The 18581-nt window shown below is 41.6% G+C and overlaps 1 protein-coding gene across 1 annotated transcript; it reads right to left on the reverse strand.

Annotated features, from left to right (window-relative positions):
• Positions 1-11861: 11861 nt before the first annotated feature.
• LOC137345873 (probable G-protein coupled receptor 139) lies at positions 11862-16229 on the reverse strand. The gene is made up of 3 exons (XM_068009118.1): positions 16158-16229; positions 14131-14134; positions 11862-12775 (listed from the first exon to the last, which is right to left on the reverse strand). The coding sequence occupies exons 1-3, from the start codon at positions 16227-16229 to the stop codon at positions 11862-11864; spliced, it is 990 nt and encodes a 329-aa protein (XP_067865219.1).
• Between the last annotated feature and the right edge of the window lie 2352 nt (positions 16230-18581).

Below are 18581 nucleotides of genomic sequence, written 5' to 3' on the forward strand. Positions count from 1 at the left end.
TGACCTGCGTTGCCACCTTCAGGGAACAATGGACCTGAACACCCAAATCTCTCTGTACATCAATTTTCCCCAGGACTTTTCCATTTACTGTATAGTTCACTCTTGAATTGGATCTTCCAAAATGCATCACCTCGCATTTGCCCGGATTGAACTCCATCTGCCATTTCTCTGCCCAACTCTCCAATCTATCTATATTCTGCTGTATTCCCTGACAGTCCCCTTCACTGTCTGCTACTCCACCAATCTTAGTGTCATCTGCAAACTTGCTAAACAGACCACCTATACTTTCCTCCAAATCATTTATGTATATCACAAACAACAGTGGTCCCAGCACGGATCCCTGTGGAACACCACTGGTCACACGTCTCCATTTTGAGAAACTCCCTTCCACTGCTACTCTCTGTCTCCTGTTGCCCAGCCAGTTCTTTATCCATCTCGCTCGTACACCCTGGACCCCATGCGACTTCACTTTCTCCATCAGCCTACCATGGGGAACCTTATCAAACACCTTACTGAAGTCAATGTATATGACATCTACAGCCCTTCCCTCATCAATCAACTTTGTCACTTCCTCAACGAATTCTCCCTTTCTTTATCAGTATCTTAATCCTCCTTTGCTGAATTCTAAAATGCTCCAAATCCTCAGGATTTCTACTTTTTGGTAACTTTATAAGCCCCCTCCTTTGAGCGGCACAGTGGCGCAGTGGTTAGCACCGCAGATTCACAGCTCCAGGGACCCGGGTTCAATTCTGGGTACTGCCTGTGCAGAGTTTGCAAGTTCTCCCTGTGTCTGTGTGGGTTTTCTCCGGGTGTTCCGGTTTCCTCCCACATGCCAAAGACTTGCAGGTTGATAGGTAAATTGGCAATTATAAATTTCCCCTAGTAGAGGTAGGTGGTAGGGAAATATAGGGACAGGTGGGGATGTAATAGGAATATGGGATTAATGTCGGATTAGTATAAATGGGTGGTTGATGGTCGGCACAGACTCGGTGGGCCAAAGGGCCTGTTTCAGTGCTGTATCTCTAAATAAATCTAACACAATCTTTAAAGTCTCGTTAGTCACAGTTGCATCACTTTTTCTCTTGGGTTTTTGTGCCTGAAAGGAATGCATATTTATTGTAAACCATGTATTAATTCTTTAAATGCTAGCCATTGCCTTTCGACAGTCATACTTTTTAATGTAGTTTCCCAATCTACCACAGCCCAACTTGCCCCTCATATCATCATCGTTTCCTTTGTTTAGATTTAAAACCTTAGATTCAGATTGAGCTACATCATTTTCAATCGCAATGTAAAATTCTATCACATTATGGTCATTCTTCCCTAAAGGCTCCTCTGCAATGAGACTATTAATTAGCCCTTTCTCATTGTATAATACTAGATCTAAAATAGCCCAAACTCTTGTTGGTTCCTCAACATACTGTTCTAGAAAAACATCTTGTATATTTTCCAGATATTCGTCCTCCACGGCATTCAGTTTACTGAGTCTATATATATATTGCAGACCCCATGATTACTGTATTACTCTTGTTACATGCACCTCTAATTTCCCGATTTGTACTGTGTCCTACGTTACTACGTTTGGTGGCATCTAAACAAATCCCACCAATGTTTGCTGCCCCCAGCTGTTTCTTAGCTCCACCTAAACTGATTCTACATCTTGAACTTCCGATCCAAGATCCTCTCTTACTAATGTACTGATCTCATCCTTTATTAACAACGCTACCCACCTCCTTTCCCTTTTTGCCTATCCTTCCCAAATGTCAAATACCTTTGAATATTGAGTTCCCAGCTTTGGTCATCCTGCAGCCATGTCTCTGTAAAGGTAATTAGATCATTCAATTCTCTTTGTGCCATCAATTCATCTACCTTGTTGTGAATAATATGCACATTCAGATCGAGTGCCTTTTTGACATGTTTCTGTATTTTGGCTCTACATGATGCTGACCTTTGTTTCTGCTGCCTTCCAATTTCATGCACTACTTTTCTTCCTATCATTAGCAGCTTTGTTTCTCTATCTGAAATTCCTCTCGGGTTCACATCCCCCAGCCAAGCTAGTTTAAACCCTCCCCAACAGCATTAGCAAATCACTCTGCGAGGATATTGGTTCTCGCCCTGCTAATGTGTAACCTGTCCTCCTTGTGCAGGTCCCACCTGCTCCAGAACCGGTCCCAATGCCTCAGAAATCTAAAGTCCTCCCTCCTGCACCATCTTTCCAGCTATGCGATCATTTGCACTATCCTCCGATTTCCGTACTCACTAGTAAAGGCCTGCTCGGGTATGAAATTGAAACCCGACCCGTGCCTGACCCGATCACATCCAACCCGAACCCGACCCGGGCCCGAGTCCTTGGATTGTTTTCTCCGCGCCCGACCCAACCCGACCCGACTACCGTAATAAACTTAATTATATCAAACATACCTTGTCCAAATGTTGTGATTCTGCAAATTCTGCAGAATCATGCAGAAGTTCCATCCCTGAGCAAGGTAACACTGTATCTGCGTCCAGCCCGACCCAACCCGAGCCCGAATGCCGGACCCAGAAGAGAGACCTGACCTGATCCCAACACATGTCATCGGGTCTGGTCGGCTTCAGGTCAGGTAGCTATGCTTTAATCACTAGCACATGGCACCAGGAGTAATCTTGAAACTACTACCTTTTAAGTCCTAGTTTTTGATCTCTTTCCTAGCTCTCTGATATCTGCTTTCAGGACCTCATCCCTCTTTCTACCTATGTTTAGAGATACAGCACTGAAACAGGCCCTTCGGCCCACCAAGTCTGTGCCGACGATCAACCACCCATTTATACTAATCCTACACTAATCCCATATTCCTACCACATCCCCACCTGTTCCTATATTTCCCTACCACCTACCTCTACTAGGGGCAATTTATAATGGCCAATTCACCTATCAACCTGCAAGTCTTTTGGCTGTGGGAGGAAACCGGAGCACCCGGAGGAAACCCACGCAGACACAGGGAGAACTTGCAAACTCCACACAGGCAGTACTCAGAATTGAACCCGGGTCGCTGGAGCTGTGAGGCTGCGGTGCTAACCACTGCGCCACTGTGTATTGGTACTGATGTGGACCATGACATCGGGCTGTTCACCCTCCCCCATTGGAATGTCCTGCAGCCGCACAGTGACCTCTTTGACCCTGACACCAGGGAGGAAACATACCATTCTGGATTCACATCTATGGCGACAGAAACGCCAGTCCGTTCCCTTAACTATTGAATTTCCTAGCACCATTGCTCTTCCACTCTTCTTCCTCCCCTCCTGTGCAGCTGAGCTACTTGTGGTGCCACGGATTTGGCTCTGGCTGCACTTTTCTGAAGAAATATCGCCCTCATCAGCATCCAAAATGGAAAACCGGTTAGTGAGCAAGATGGACCCAGGGAACTCCTGCATTACCTGCCTGGTCCTCCGAGACTGTCTGGTGGTCACCCAATCCCTCTCTGCCTGCACTGTCTTAACCTGTAGTGTGACCACCTCTCTAAACATGTTTTCCACATAGCTCTCAGCCTCATAAACATGCCACAGTGACGCCAACCGTCGCTCAAGTTCTGAAACCCGGAGCTCAAGTTTCTTCAGCTGGTGATACATTCTGCACACATGGTCATCTTCCATGGGAAGCATCCGTGACTCACAATTTCCCACATGTCACAGATTGTACATTCCACATGGCTGAGCTGCCTTTCATTCTTCTAAACTCCAGAGAATATAGGCTCAATTTACTCAGCCTCTCATCAATGGACAACCCCCTCATCCCAGGGACCAATCCAGTAAATCTTCGCTGGACTGCCTTCAGTGCAAGTATATCCTTCCTTAAATGTGGAGACCAAAACTGCACACAGTATTCCAGGTGCGGTCTCACCAAAGCCCTGTAAAATTTTAATAAGGCTTCTTTATTCCTGTACTCCAAACCCCTTGCAATTCAGGCCAATATGCCATTTGCCTTCCTAATAATCTGCTGCACTTGCATGTCAACTTCGTGTGTTCCTTGTACGAGTACCCACAAGTCTCTCTGAACAGTAACACTTATTAGTTTTACGCCTTTTAAAAAATATTCTGCTTTTCTATTTTTACGACCAAAGTGAAGAACTTCAGACTTCCCTACATTATACTCCATTTGCTATCTTGTTGCCCACTCACTTAATCTTTCTATATCTCTCTTCTGCCTCTCTAAATCCTCCTTGTAGCTTACCTTTCCACCGAGCTTTGTATCATCAGCAAACTTAGATGCATTCCAAGAGTGTAAACAGCAGAGGCCTTCCAGCACTGATCCTTCCAGCACTCCACTATTAACTGGCTGTCAACTTGAAAATGCCCCATTTATGCCCATTCTCTGCTTCCTGTCTGTTAATCGACCCTCTATCCACTCTGATATATTATCCCCAACTCCATGAGCCATTCTCTTGCCTATTAATCTTCTTTGTGGCACCTTATCAAATGCCTTTGGAAAATCTAGGTATACTACATTTACTGGTTTCCCTTTATCTATCCTACTAGTTCCATCCTCAAAAAACTTGAATAAATTTGTCAAACAGGAACTCCCTTTAGTAATAGTGATAGTGATCACAATTCGGTTAGGTTTACCTTAGCGATGGGCAGGGACAGGTATATACCGCAGGGCAAGAATTATAGCTGGGGGAAAGGAAATTATGATGCGATTAGGCAAGATTTAGGATGCGTAGGATGGGGAAGGAAACTGCAGGGGATGGGAACAATCGAAATGTGGAGCTTATTCAAGGAACAGCTACTGCGTGTCCTTGATAAGTATGTACCTGTGAGGCAGGGAGGAAGTTGTCGAGCGAGGGAGCCATGGTTTACTAAAGAAGTTGAAGCGCTTGTCAAGAGGAAGAAGAAGGCTTATGTTAAGATGAGATGTGAAGGCTCAGTTAGGGCACTTGAGAGTTACAAGCTAGCCAGGAAGGATCTAAAGGGAGAGCTAAGAAGAGCAAGGAGAGGACACGAGAAGTCATTGGCGGATAGGATCAAGGAAAACCCTAAGGCTTTCTCTAGGTATATCAGGAATAAAAGAATGACTAGAGTTAGATTAGGGCCAATCAAGGATAGTAGTGGGAAGTTGTGTGTGGAATCAGAGGAGATAGGGGAAGCGTTAAATGAATATTTTTCGTCAGTATTTACAGTAAAGAAAGAAAATGTTGTCGAGGAGAATACTGAGATTCAGACTACTAGGCTAGATGGGATTGAGGTTCACAAGGAGGAGGTGTTAGCAATTTTGGAAAGTGTGAAAATAGATAAGTCGCCCGGGCTGGATGGGATTTATCCTAGGATTCTCTGGGAAGCCAGGGAGGAGATTGCAGAGCCTTTGTCCTTGATCTTTATGTCGTCATTGTCGACAGGAATAGTGCCGGAAGACTGGAGGATAGCAAATGTTGTCCCCTTGTTCAAGAAGGGGAGTAGAGACAGCCCTGGTAATTATAGACCTGTGGGCCTTACTTCGGTTGTGGGTAAAATGTTGGAAAAGGTTATAAGAGACAGGATTTATAATCATCTTGAAAAGAACAAGTTCATTAGCGATAGTCAGCACGCTTTTGTGAAGGGTAGGTCGTGCCTCACAAACCTTATTGAGTTTTTCGAGAAGGTGACCAAACAGGTGGATGAGGGTAAAGCAGTGGATGTGGTGTATATGGATTTCAGTAAGGCGTTTGATAAGGTTCCCCACGGTAGGCTATTGCAGAAAATATGGAAGTATGGGGCTGAAGGTGATTTAGAGCTTTGGATCAGAAATTGGCTCGCTGAAAGAAGACAGAGGGTGGTGGTTGATGGCAAATGTTCATCCTGGAGTTTAGTTACTAGTGGTGTACCGCAAGGATCTGTTTTGGGGCCACTGCTGTTTGTCATTTTTATAAATGACCTGGAAGAGGGTGCAGAAGGGTGGGTTAGTAAATTTGCGGATGACACGAAGGTCGGTGGAGTTGTGGATAGTGCCGAAGGATGTTGTAGGGTACAGAGGGACATAGATAGGCTGCAGAGCTGGGCTGAGAGATGGCAAATGGAGTTTAATGCGGAAAAGTGTGAGGTGATTCACTTTGGAAGGAGTAACAGGAATGCAGAGTACTGGGCTAATGGGAAGATTCTTGGTAGTGTAGATGAATAGAGAGATCTTGGTGCCCAGGTACATAAATCCCTGAAAGTTGCTACCCAGGTTAATAGGGCTGTTAAGAAGGCATATGGTGTGTTAGCTTTTATTAGTAGGGGGATCGAGTTTCGGAGCCACGAGGTCATGCTGCAGCTGTACAAAACTCAGGTGAGACCGCACCTGGAGTATTACGTGCAGTTCTGGTCACCGCATTATAGGAAGGATGTGGAAGCTTTGGAAAGGGTGCAGAGGAGATTTACTAGGATGTTGCCTGGTATGGAGGGAAGGTCTTACGAGGAAAGGCTGAGAGACTTGAGGTTGTTTTCGTTGGAGAGAAGGAGGAGGAGAGGTGACTTAATAGAGACATATAAGATAATCAGAGGGTTAGATAGGGTGGATAGTGAGAGTCTTTTTCCTTGGATGGTGATGGCAAACACGAGGGGACATAGCTTTAAGTTGAGGGGTGATAGATATAGGACAGATGTTCGAGGTAGTTTCTTTACTCAGAGAGTAGTAAGGGCGTGGAACGCCCTGCCTGCAACAGTAGTAGACTCTCCAACTTTAAGGGCATTTAAGTGGTCATTGGATAGACATATGGATGAAAATGGAATAGTGTAGGTCAGATGGTTTCACAGGTCGGTGCAACATCGAGGGCCGAAGGGCCTGTACTGCGCTGTAATGTTCTCAAAAAAAAACCATGCTGACTTGTTCAAATTATACTCTGCTTTTCGAAGTGTAATGTTAAGACTTCTTTAATAATAGTTTCCAGCATCTTCCCAATGACTGATGTTAGGTTAGCCCGTTTTCTCTCTACCTCCTTTCTTGAAAAGCAGCATAACATTTTCCAACTTCCAATCTGATGGGACCATTCCTGAATCTAAGGAATTCTGGAAAATCATTGCCATTGCATCTACTATCTCTGCAGCTATTTCTTTTCGAACCCGAGATGTAGGCCATCTGGCCCCAGTGACTTGTCAGATTTTCATCCTTCAAGTTTCTCCAATACTTTTTCTCGGCTGTATTTAATATCCTTAATTTCCTCACTCTATTTAGCCCCTAGGTTACTGCCTAGTTCTGATATGGAACTTGTGACTTCCGCTGTGAAGACAGACACAAAATATTTGTTCGATGTCTCTGCCATTTCTTCATTCTCCATGATGATTTCTCCTACCACTGCCTCTAAGGGACCAATGTCTACTTTAGCTACTCTCTTCCTTTTTATTTACTTATAAACGCTATTACAATCTGTTTTTATATTGCTGGTTAGTTTACTCTCATTCTATTTTTTCCCTTTTTATCAACTTTTTGATGGCTGTTTGCTGGTTTCTAAAACATTCCCGATCCTCAGACTTGCTACAATTTTTTTGCAACATTGTAAGCCTTTTCTTTCAGTCTAATACTCTCCTTAGTGAGCCACAGATGGGTCTCTCTGGGCAAGTTTTTGTTTTTGAATAGAATGTACTTTTGTTGAACCCTTTTGTAATGTTTCTTTTAATGTTTCTTACTGTTCGTTTACCACCATATCTTGCAGTCTATTTACCCAATTAACCATAGCCAATTCTCCCCTCATACCTTCGTAATTGGCTTTGTTTAAGTTTAAGATTCTTGTTTGTGATTGAAATGTGTCACTTTCAAACTTAACATGAAATTCAATGGTATTATGATCATTATTTCACAGTGGATCTTTTACTATGACATTGCGTATTAACCCTGCTTCATTTCACAATATGAGATTTAAGATAGTTTTATCCCGAGTCGGTTCTGCAATGTATTGCTCCAAGAAACTGTCACAAAAGCATTCTACAAATTCATCTTCTAGACCACTGTTGCCAGTTTGATTGTCCCAGTCTATATGCAGATTAAAGTCCCCCACAATTAATATATTACCGTTTTTATATGCTCCAATAATTTCCCGTAGAAGGGAGAATTACTCTCAGAATTAATTATAAGGTAGCTACTTAATTTGTTTAATGTTTTCCTAATTTCCAGCTATTAACACATGCACACTAACAGTAGTGTAGTAACCCAGCTAATTACAGATGCTCCGTAACAGCAGTTACTCGCTAACCAATCACCTTACAGCTTTCCTGTCATGCCACTGTTTGATTCCTTTTTCAAACTCAGTCAGCGACACGCCAACTCTGAAGCTCCTGTCCCAATGTCAAGTGTTCCTCGCAGGTTCAGTTCCTCTCCGCTCCCTGAACATACCCTCTCTCTAATGCTCACTGCTTCTCCAATTACAGATTCACTCTCTCAAGTGCTCACAACTCCTCTAATCACAGATTTCCTCTCTCCCTCGCTACTCATCCAATAACAGATTCCCTCCCACCCACACTTGCTGCTCCTCCAATCACAGATTCCCTCTCCCCATGCTCGCTGATCCTCCAATCACAGATTCCCTTGCGTCTGCGCTCGCTGCACTTCGAATCACAGATGCCCTCTCTTCTGTGTTCACTGCTCTTCCAATCATAGATTCCATCTCGCCTGCGCTGGTTGCTCTTCCAATCATAGATTCCATCTCTCCTGTGCTAGTTGCTCTTTCAATCACAGATTCCATCTCTCCTGTGCTCGATTCTCCTCCAATCACAGATTCCATCTCTCCTGTGCTGGTTGTTCTTTAAATCACATATTCCATCTCTCCTGTGCTCTATTCTCCTCCAATCACAGATTCCATCTCTCCTGTGCTCGATTCTCCTCCAATCACAGATTCCATCTCTCCTGTGCTCGATTCTCCTCCAATCACAGATTCCATCTCTCCTGTGCTCGATTCTCCTCCAATCACAGATTCCATCTCTCCTCTGCTCGATTCTCCTCCAATCACAGATTCCATCTCTCCTGTGCTGGTTGCTCTTTCAATCACAGATTCCATCTCTCCTGTGCTGGTTGCTCTTTCAATCACAGATTCCCTCTCGCCTGTGCTCGATTCTCCTCAAATTACAGATTCCATCTCTGCAACAATCACTGCTCCTCCAATCACAGATTCCCTCTCTCTTGCAAGCATCCTTAAAGCGGACTTTGGACGCCCCACTGGTCGTTTGGTCCTGGCTGCCTCACCGTACGGAAGGTCCTTGGGTATGTGCCCATCTTCGATTTTGCAGACATGACCGATGCACTGGAGCTGCCTCTGTTTGGTTAGTGACAACATACTTGGGAGCTCTGCCTTTCAGAGGACCGTCACATTTGTGATTTTATCCTTCCAAGATACTCCCATAAAGTGCTGCAGACAGTGAAGATGGAAATGATTGAGTTTCCTTTCCTGGTAGCTGTAAGTCACCTATGTTCCACAGCCGTACAGCAAGGTGATGAGAATACAGACCTTAAAAAACATCAGTTTGGTCCTAAGAGTCAGTTTGGAGTTATCCCATGTGCCTTTCACAAGTTGGCAAAAGGTGGTATCTGCTTTCCCAACACATTTATCGAGCTCTGCATCAAGGGACAGATTGTCCCTCACCGTAGACCCAAGGGAGCAGAATACGCCAACCACTTCCAGTGGGGTGTTATTTCGTGTGACCAAAACATGGAAGGAGACACACGAAAAAGGAATATGAAAAGAAACTTGCAGGAATCTCAAAATCAACACAACATCTAAAAATTGAATTAGGAAAAAGAGGATGGTCAACTGCAATGTGGGTCCCTTGGAAACGGTGATGTTGTCAATCAAAATAAGGAAATAACAGACCTGCTGAACAATTACTTTGCCTCAGTATTTACAGTAGAGGAAGAATTCAGCATTCCAGCCATCTCAAGGAAACTATTATTGAATCAGGGACAGACACTTAACAAAATTACGTGAGTAATGATGGAGAAATACATGGCACGAAAGAGGGATAAATCCCAGGACTAAATGGTTTCCATTCCATGCCTTTAAAATAAATAGGTCAAGACATTGCAGATGCCTGAAGTCTCATTTTCCATAGATCTCGTGATTTGGAATGATCCTTTAGAATTCAAAATTGCCCATGTCACTCCACTATTTAAACAATGTGACAGAGAAAAAAAAAAAAGGGTTATAGACCAGTTAGTCTATCATTTGTTATCCAAAAATACTGGAGTCCATAACTAAGGATAGGGGCGAATGAACACCTTGAAAATTTTTAGCTGATGAGAAAGGGCCTGCAGGGATTTGTGAAGAACAGATTATGCCTAAGGAATCTGATGGAATGTTTTGAAGATATGACAAAAGTAGTTGACAGGGGAATGTCTATGGGTGTTATTATTCTGGACTTCCAGAAGGCATTTAATGAAGTCGCTCATAAGAGACTATTAGCTAAAGTTGAAGTCATGGGATTGAAGACAAAGCATTGATGTCATTAGGAAATTGGCTGAATGGAAGGAGCCAGAGAGTAGGTATAACGGGCATGCACTCTAATTGGCAGGATTTGACCAGTGGGGTCCGGTAAGGATCTGTGTTGGGGCCTCACTATTTTAATTCATGACTTAGAAATTGGGATAGAAGACAACCTATCCAATTTTGAAAATGACATACAGATAGGCAGCATTGTAAGCAGTATAGCTGGAAGCTGAAAATTTCGAAGAGATATTCATTGATTAGTTGAATGGACAAAAGTGTGAAAAATGGATTCCAATATAGGCAAATGTGAGATTATCCCACTTGGACCTAACAAAAGGATGAAAAAAGATAAACAGTGCATGTCCAGAGATACTTGGGTGTCCAGGGACATATAGTGTTAGGACCAGGTCCAGAAAATAGTCAAAAGGTCTACCAGAATGCTAACTTTTATATTAAGAGGAATACAGTATGAGGAGGTAGATGTCATGCTTCAGTTATACAAAGCATTGTTCAGACTGCATCTGGACTACTGTGACCAGTTCTGGGCAGCATACCTTGAGAAGGATATAGGAGGGAGTACAGTGTAGGTTTACCAGAATGATACCTGTATGTTAAATGGCTAAATTACAAGGAGAGATTACAAAATCTAGGGTTGTATTCTTTGGAGTTTGGAAGAGTGAGCGGTGGTTAGATCACAGTTTCCAAGGCATTAACGCAACAGATAAGGGAGATTGGTTATAGTTGATGAGTCTAAGACTTGGCGTTATAGTCAAAAATTAGAGCCAAATCGTTCAGGAATGAAATTAAGAAATAATTGTTCACACAAAGAGTGGTAGAAGTATGGAGCTCCCTTTCATAAACAGCAATTGATGTTGGATCAATTGTTAAACTGAAAACTGAGATTGATAGATTTTAGTTAGTCTAAGATATTAAAGGATATGAGGCAAAGACAGGTATGCAGAGTTAGATTGCAGATCAGCCATGATCTCATTGAACAAGCTCGAGGGAGTGAATGGCCTACTTCTGTTCCTTGGAGATGGGTGATTTCGGATTAGCCACCATTAGGCACCTCTCCCGATTGTCCCTCGCTTTGAAAAGGAACATTAGGAGAGGAATATAACAGCTCACCTGCTCTGCCATATCACCAGTATGACACAATCACCAAATGTAAATATTACAATCATTGAATGCAATGGGAAGTAAAATAAGACAGATATTGAAACAACTCATCGATCTGCAATCACTCATACTGCCATTCTGCCCCAAACATATTTTATCCCCATTGGAATCTGCCTGGTTTCAGTCAAGTGACACATTCCATCACTAAATTGGTTTTCTTTCGCATTAATATGTAGAGAGAGACTGCCAGGAAGAGGGAGAACAACAGCGATAAAGTGCTATATAATTATCTATGGATTTAGAGAATATATTGTGATCTATGTTGGCTGAGATTAGATGACATTAAGTTTCAATTTTTTGAAGCCACGAACTTAGAGTCAATGGATATTTAATAATATGCTTCAATTCCTCTCTAAATTTAGCCTGAGCTACTGCATAGATAAATGTGTTTGTGCATGAACTCAAACACTGAAGCATATATCCAGTGTGCTCCATAATGGCAAATGGATCATTATAATCTGTGAGCATAAACTGAATGCCTGCAAATTGTGTACATACAGAATATACAAAAGTTACCATCCATAACAGTATAAAACAGCTAGAAATGGCCAGCAGTAATATGATCGATTTCCTTCGGTTCTCCATCTCTGGATCACTGTGATTCTCATTATTGTTATTTCTCCGGAATCCTCTTCTCAATCTATTGGCCCGCATAATGTACCTGATGGTTACAGCATTGAGTAACACAATCAGCACAAATGGTGCAAAGGGTGTTAATGTAATGTCAAAGAAGAAGTATGCTACCCATATAGGCAAATTAGACAGGCTTGATTTTACATTGCAGAACCACGCAATGTTGTCAATAATTTCCAAGTGTTCGTTTTCAAAGTAAATTGGAATATTTTCTACAAAACTCAGTCCAAACACAGCCACTGTAACTATGGCTGCGGTTCTTTCAGTGCAATATCTTTCTCTCAATCTCTGGCAACATATGGCAATGAATCGATCAAAAGTGAAAGCAACAGTTAACCAGACAGAGCAATCAATGGCTGCAAAAACCAATGCGATATTGAGACTGCAAACGAGAGTGTAATCCAAGAACGAATATGAGAAATACATGTCATTAATCTCATAAAATATTACATCGAATATTATCACGAATAGATCTGCCGCTGCCATGGCCACCAGGTAATGAGTGATACATTTAGAAAGTCCGCATCTCCCACGGGACAGAATCACAATCGCCACTAGATTACCTACAAGAAAAAGAGAATACAAGGGAAACTATTAATTGCATTCAATTCACAGGGGCAGTCAGTTTAAGAATATGTTATACGGAAATTAACTAAATCTTTTGTGCATTTACTCAACTCAGTTTCCTTTTGCTTTGGGTGAAATTTGTCCCAGGCGGTGGCGCCAAACTGACTCTGGAACCGGTTTCATAACGCGACCAGTTTATGTGGACCTTAAAAATAATTAACTGCAACAGAATGGAGAGACATTTCTCAGGTAACCCGGTGCACACATACAATGCGGTGATCATTCTCACTAGTGCACCTTCCATACAATTAATGAGAACACACAAGTAAAGTGAGATGACCAAGGGGCAGTTCTTGACTTTGTGCAATAGTCTAAACGGATGATAGCGTGTCGGCAATCTATTGTACAGTTCTCCCCATTTTCATTTCCATTGACTTCATTGGAAATAAAATTCGAGAGAGATGTAAAACTGGGAAATAGTGTAAAATGGACGGTATTGGATCAGCTCCCCATTATCATTCTCTAACCGGTTTTTTATTTCCATTGAACGGAGCAGAAATAAACATCAGGCGTCCGATCAGCCAAAGTGAAAATTGCCCCAAATGAATCAGTAAATCCACCAATCACATAATTAACAGACCAGTCAATCACTGAATCATCCAAACAATATTCATAACCTTGTCAAATACTAATACAGATGCTTGGGTATGTCTTGCATGTGTTTTAAACGGCTATCTGAATATCCCACAGTTAGGCAGAATTTTATAAACTCGGTAAAATCTTGGCCATTAAGTCTTTTGGACTAAACACTTGACTCGCGCCTAGAGATGGACTGCATCCAATTTATACCAGGGACGATTCATTTTATTCACTGCCCAATTTATCTCGATGCTGAACCATCTTAAATGCTCAGTCCACAGTTTGTTAACATTCGCTCTTTTCCTGTAATGTCTTGTACTGGGGGCTGATCCGCCACTCATTCCGGTGCTCAATGTGGGACGATGATTTCTTTAAAATTGTACAGCTCCGGCCGGCCGGCCGACCTTTTCGGTTGCCTTTATTTATAAGGTGCATATTTGTACAGAAACAATAAAGAATATCCGAGAACAGCAATACAAATAGTCAACCTGCACATTATATTAGACTATTGCAAACAGCAAGACTTGACCCAGGTTTTAGAGTTTTCCTGGATAATTGAATTAGCTATTTGAGAAATGTAACAGGAGCGTATCTCCCCTTAAGGAATCCCATTTCATTTCCCTGTTTTGTTAGATAAACCAACTTGAAGTGCAACCTGATCAAAGACAGAAACCATCCTGATATATCAGGCTTCCCACCAGGCAGTCTTCACCTTGCTGGGACACAAGGATGAAAGACAATTTGTTAAGTTATTATTGAGTGCGCTTTCCTGCCAGTCTGATTCCTTGAGTTGGACCAGCTGTTGCAGAATGAGGGTTTTCCCACAAGTGTGGTTTGAGAGCACACTTTCCTATCCCAACTCATTGGATGAAAGAACCATCTCCAACAACATTCCTAAATGCTAAAATTGCACGAAAAATATATTATTTTACAAAAGCTACAATTACAAACAAACTCGAAAATTTACATTGAAGGGAAATGTGGCAACGGAAAATCATTCTGTTCACGACTTTGGAAAATAAATCCCGAAAATGTACTAGATGTGTACTGTATTAGATAGTATATCAAAGTCTGTATTGGGAACAGAGATATTGTAAGAATCTTGGACATTTTATTCGGCATGAACGACATTATATAAATGCAAACTATTTTCATTGTTATAACATAATTGAACACAGAATAATTAAATTATAATACCCAATAACGATTCGAACAACCAAATTGCAGGACGACCATTGACTCCTATGTAACAGAGGTTTATTCAATGCAGCATATTCATGAAAACTGAATGGCACCAGTTTAATATTCTGTAAACTGTTGTTTACATATAAATCAGACCCACTGAGCTAACTGTATTAAAGCCATTTTTTTCCTAATCCACTGACAATAGTTAAAACTGTACATCTGGACAGATGACAATACTAGACTGAAAGCAAGCACACTCTCATTCTGTAAAACAAGGAATAACTGATTATGGTAACTTACAAGGAACACCAACCAGGGCAAGAATCGGATAGTAAATTTCTTCTATCTGTGGAATTATAAATAGTCCCATTTTCTTAAAAACGAAGCAACCTCTTGGTGTGATTGACACACTAATGAGATGTATTGAACTGAGCCCGATTTATACTTTTGAGAAATGTCAAGTGAGGCAATTAGGTCAGGCAATAACTGACATTAGTTACAGCCACTTGAACAAATAGGTTAAGCAGCAGTTTGTACTCCAATGCTCAGCGGGAATAGAAAATTGTTATTTACATTTCGCAGTGGTAATGAGGAACACCAAGGAGAGAATATTAATTTAATTAGTTTTGAAATTTTCAACCTTTTTAAAGTTGTAGTTACTGAATCATTGATCATGCCAATTCAAACAAATATATTCATTAATATGCTTTCAGACTGGAAAATACACATGTGTTGTATTTGACATTATAAATGTTTGTTTGTGAAGAAGATTAGCACTGTCAATTTTTGCAGATGTATAGGAACTGAATATTCACTGAGCAAGTGGTACACACTTGGCTTATGTCATCCCAGATGACAGAATTGGGATGCAAATTTATGATTGTGCCCAATTGGAGCAGGACCTCCATCTGTCTTAAATAGCTTGCGGGAAGCTCAAGGAGATACGAGGGAGGGAGGCAGTTCTCACGATGGCAATCACATTTTGCACCAGAGCCCCCTATCACTCAGGCACCTGAACACTGAGTGAGCCTGGTAAACAGATCTGCTCAGCAGTGCAATTTAGATCCAGTTGGAGAAACAAACCTGTGTGCTGGACCTCCAGTGGGACTATTAACACCAACGCTATTACTATCGACTTATTAAAACTCCTTAAATAAACAGGTCCAGCATTCAAGATGCGACTATTGTGAGGATGGCTACAATTGGTGGTATTCAAAAGAGATAGCAGCAACATCCATTAGATACTAAATAACATGACCTGAGAGACAATTTCCTCAAATTCAATCAAGGGGATTTGCCAATAAAATCAGGATATACTTTTTCACACAAAAGATAGCGGAACTCTCAGTCAAAAGGCTGTGGATGCTGGGCCTCAACTGACATTTTTAAAGACTAAGACCAATGGATTCTTGCTTAATATGGGTATCAAGAGAAATGGAGTAAAGTTCGTGAATGATATTATAATATAGTAGAGGTGATGTGCTGATCAACCATTATCCAACTGAATGGCAGAACAGAGTAAAGGAGATGAATGACCGACTTTTGTCCCAATACCTTAATCCAATATAGATTCTGAATTATCCTTTTCTCATTTCTGTTGATTTCTAGTTTGTTTAAGCACTCCATTATTTTCTGACGGTAGATGCTATCAAATGCCTCTCATTGATTATAAAGCATACATTCACAGTTTGTTTTTGCACTTCCAGGTGTCTTCCAATAACTACTTTCAAGTTAAAGATGTTCCTTTCTTTGATTTGAATCCTGACTGATTATCATCTATCTCTGCTTCTATAGACTGATCATTTCTTCCCAAAATGATTATTGGTATCATTTTCATCACAGGGCTCAAGAAGCTTATTGTCCTGCTCTCTGAACGCTCTCGGGCTTTTGGTTTCTTTGGCAGCTTAATGAACACCGGCTGCATCAGATCTTCATGTAAGAATCCTGTTCTGTAAATGTTGTTGCAGTCTCAATCAGTATCTCAATGTTAACATCATTCAGGGCTTTCAGGCATTCTGTTGGTATCTCATCGATTCCAGGTTCTTTCTTTGCTCTCAGCTTGTTGATTGCTGGACTGACTTCTGCTTCTATTATCTCCAGTAATTCTCTTCCTTCTGATCATTCCAATTCACATCTGTCTTCATCATCATACAGCTCTCTGAAGTACTTCACCCATCGTTCCTCTGCACTTTCTTTTTCGAAGAGAAGTTCACCTTCCTTGCTCCTCATACAGCCATTATTTGTAGTTATTCTTTACTTCTTATCTGTCCCCGCTTTAACTTTCTCATGCAATGCCCTCATGTTATGCCTTTTCTCCAGTTCTTCTATTTCCACGCAGTAGTCTTCATACCACCTTTCCTTGGCTGCTCTACAATCTTTCCTGATCTGCTTTTTAATTTCACCATATTCATAATTATTCTTCTTATTCTGTCTCTATTTCTCAATCATATCTAGTATTTCATTAAGCATACACTCCTGGTTTACTCCTCTCTTTTTTTTCGGGACCATCTCAGTTTTTGTATGTTTTATGCTCTGTTTCAGCCTTTCCCAATGCCTTTCTGTTGTTTTCTCCTCACTGAGATATTGATCTGTCACTTCCTGAAGTATAGCTTCATACCTGTTAGTAACCTCCACTGTGTACTTCTTCACCAGATCTTCTACTCAGTCTGTCCAGGTTAACTTGGTCTTTCATGGGATTTCTTTTCACGAGTTTCAGCTTGAACTTCACCTTCACTATAAGCAGGCAGTGATCTGAATTGTTGTCTGCCGCTGTGTAAGTGAACGCATTTTTGACGCTGTTCTTGTACCTTTCATTGATCATCAGAAAATCTATTAGATTTTTGTGAACATCTCCTGGAATCTTCCAAGTGTACAGCCTTCTTGGATGTTGTTTGAACAATGCATTCAAGATGAACACGCTGTTTTCCTCAGGGACTGTATCAGGGTATCAGGTGTTCAGCTTCGCTGTTCTTCGTTCCTAGTCAAAACGCTCCTATCACTTTTCCATGCCTCTCTCCGCCAACTTATGTGTTCAAATCACCAGTGACTAGCAAGATGTCTCGACTCTTCACATGCTTCAATAAGTTTTGCAACTCCTCATAGAATACTTCCACTTCTTCATCACTGTGATCCTGGTGGGTCCATACAGTTGTAAACATGCAATATTCATTGCTTTCCCTTTAAATTCTGCCATAATCACTGTCTCTGATATTGACCAATATCCCGGCATAGTTCTTGCTACCTTCTTTGTCATCATTATTCTGATTCTATTCCATGTTCACTGCCACCTGAGAAGATCATAACCTGATTTCCTTTGCCAATCCTACAATGTTGATGTTGAGTCTTAACATCTTTCATACAGTTGTCTATTTTACCACTCTGATAAAGTGTCTTCCCATTCCAAGTTCCAATTTTCAAGAGTTCTTGTCTGGGTTTGTGAGTAGAATCATTAGATGGTAGTCTTTCTTCGGGGTTTGGGTTGCCTTCATCATTCACCCAGCTATTCCTAGTTCCTAGCAAATCCTTTTCTTCCCCACTCCTATTTACAGTAGACATCTCCTCAGGGGCCCCAGATCTGCTTACATCACTACTGCAATAGTAGATTCTATGACTAACTAAGGGGTAATAGTTGTTGAGTATTTGACTCTTGCAAGGCGACTGGCCATTTGTCCTTAAGTGTCATGACTCTGCCCTAGATATGTCGGACATTATTCATGAGTAACTGCCTCTTGATAACACTGCTGATAACACCTTCCACAACTTGATAATACTTGAGAGTAAACTGATGGTGTGGTAATTAGGCAGTTTGTTTTAAATGGACAGAACACCGCTGGGTAATTTTCTACTTTGTCAGGTAGATGCCAGTGTTGCAGCCATACTGGACTAGCTTGGCTGGGGTGCAGGTAGTTCTGAAGAACAAATCTTCAGTACTACAGCTGGGATATTGTTGGGCCCATAGCCTTTGCTATGTCCAGTAAA

This window comes from Heterodontus francisci, chromosome 29 (genome assembly GCF_036365525.1).
Source record: "Heterodontus francisci isolate sHetFra1 chromosome 29, sHetFra1.hap1, whole genome shotgun sequence".
NCBI classification, from domain to species: Eukaryota; Metazoa; Chordata; class Chondrichthyes; order Heterodontiformes; family Heterodontidae; genus Heterodontus; species Heterodontus francisci.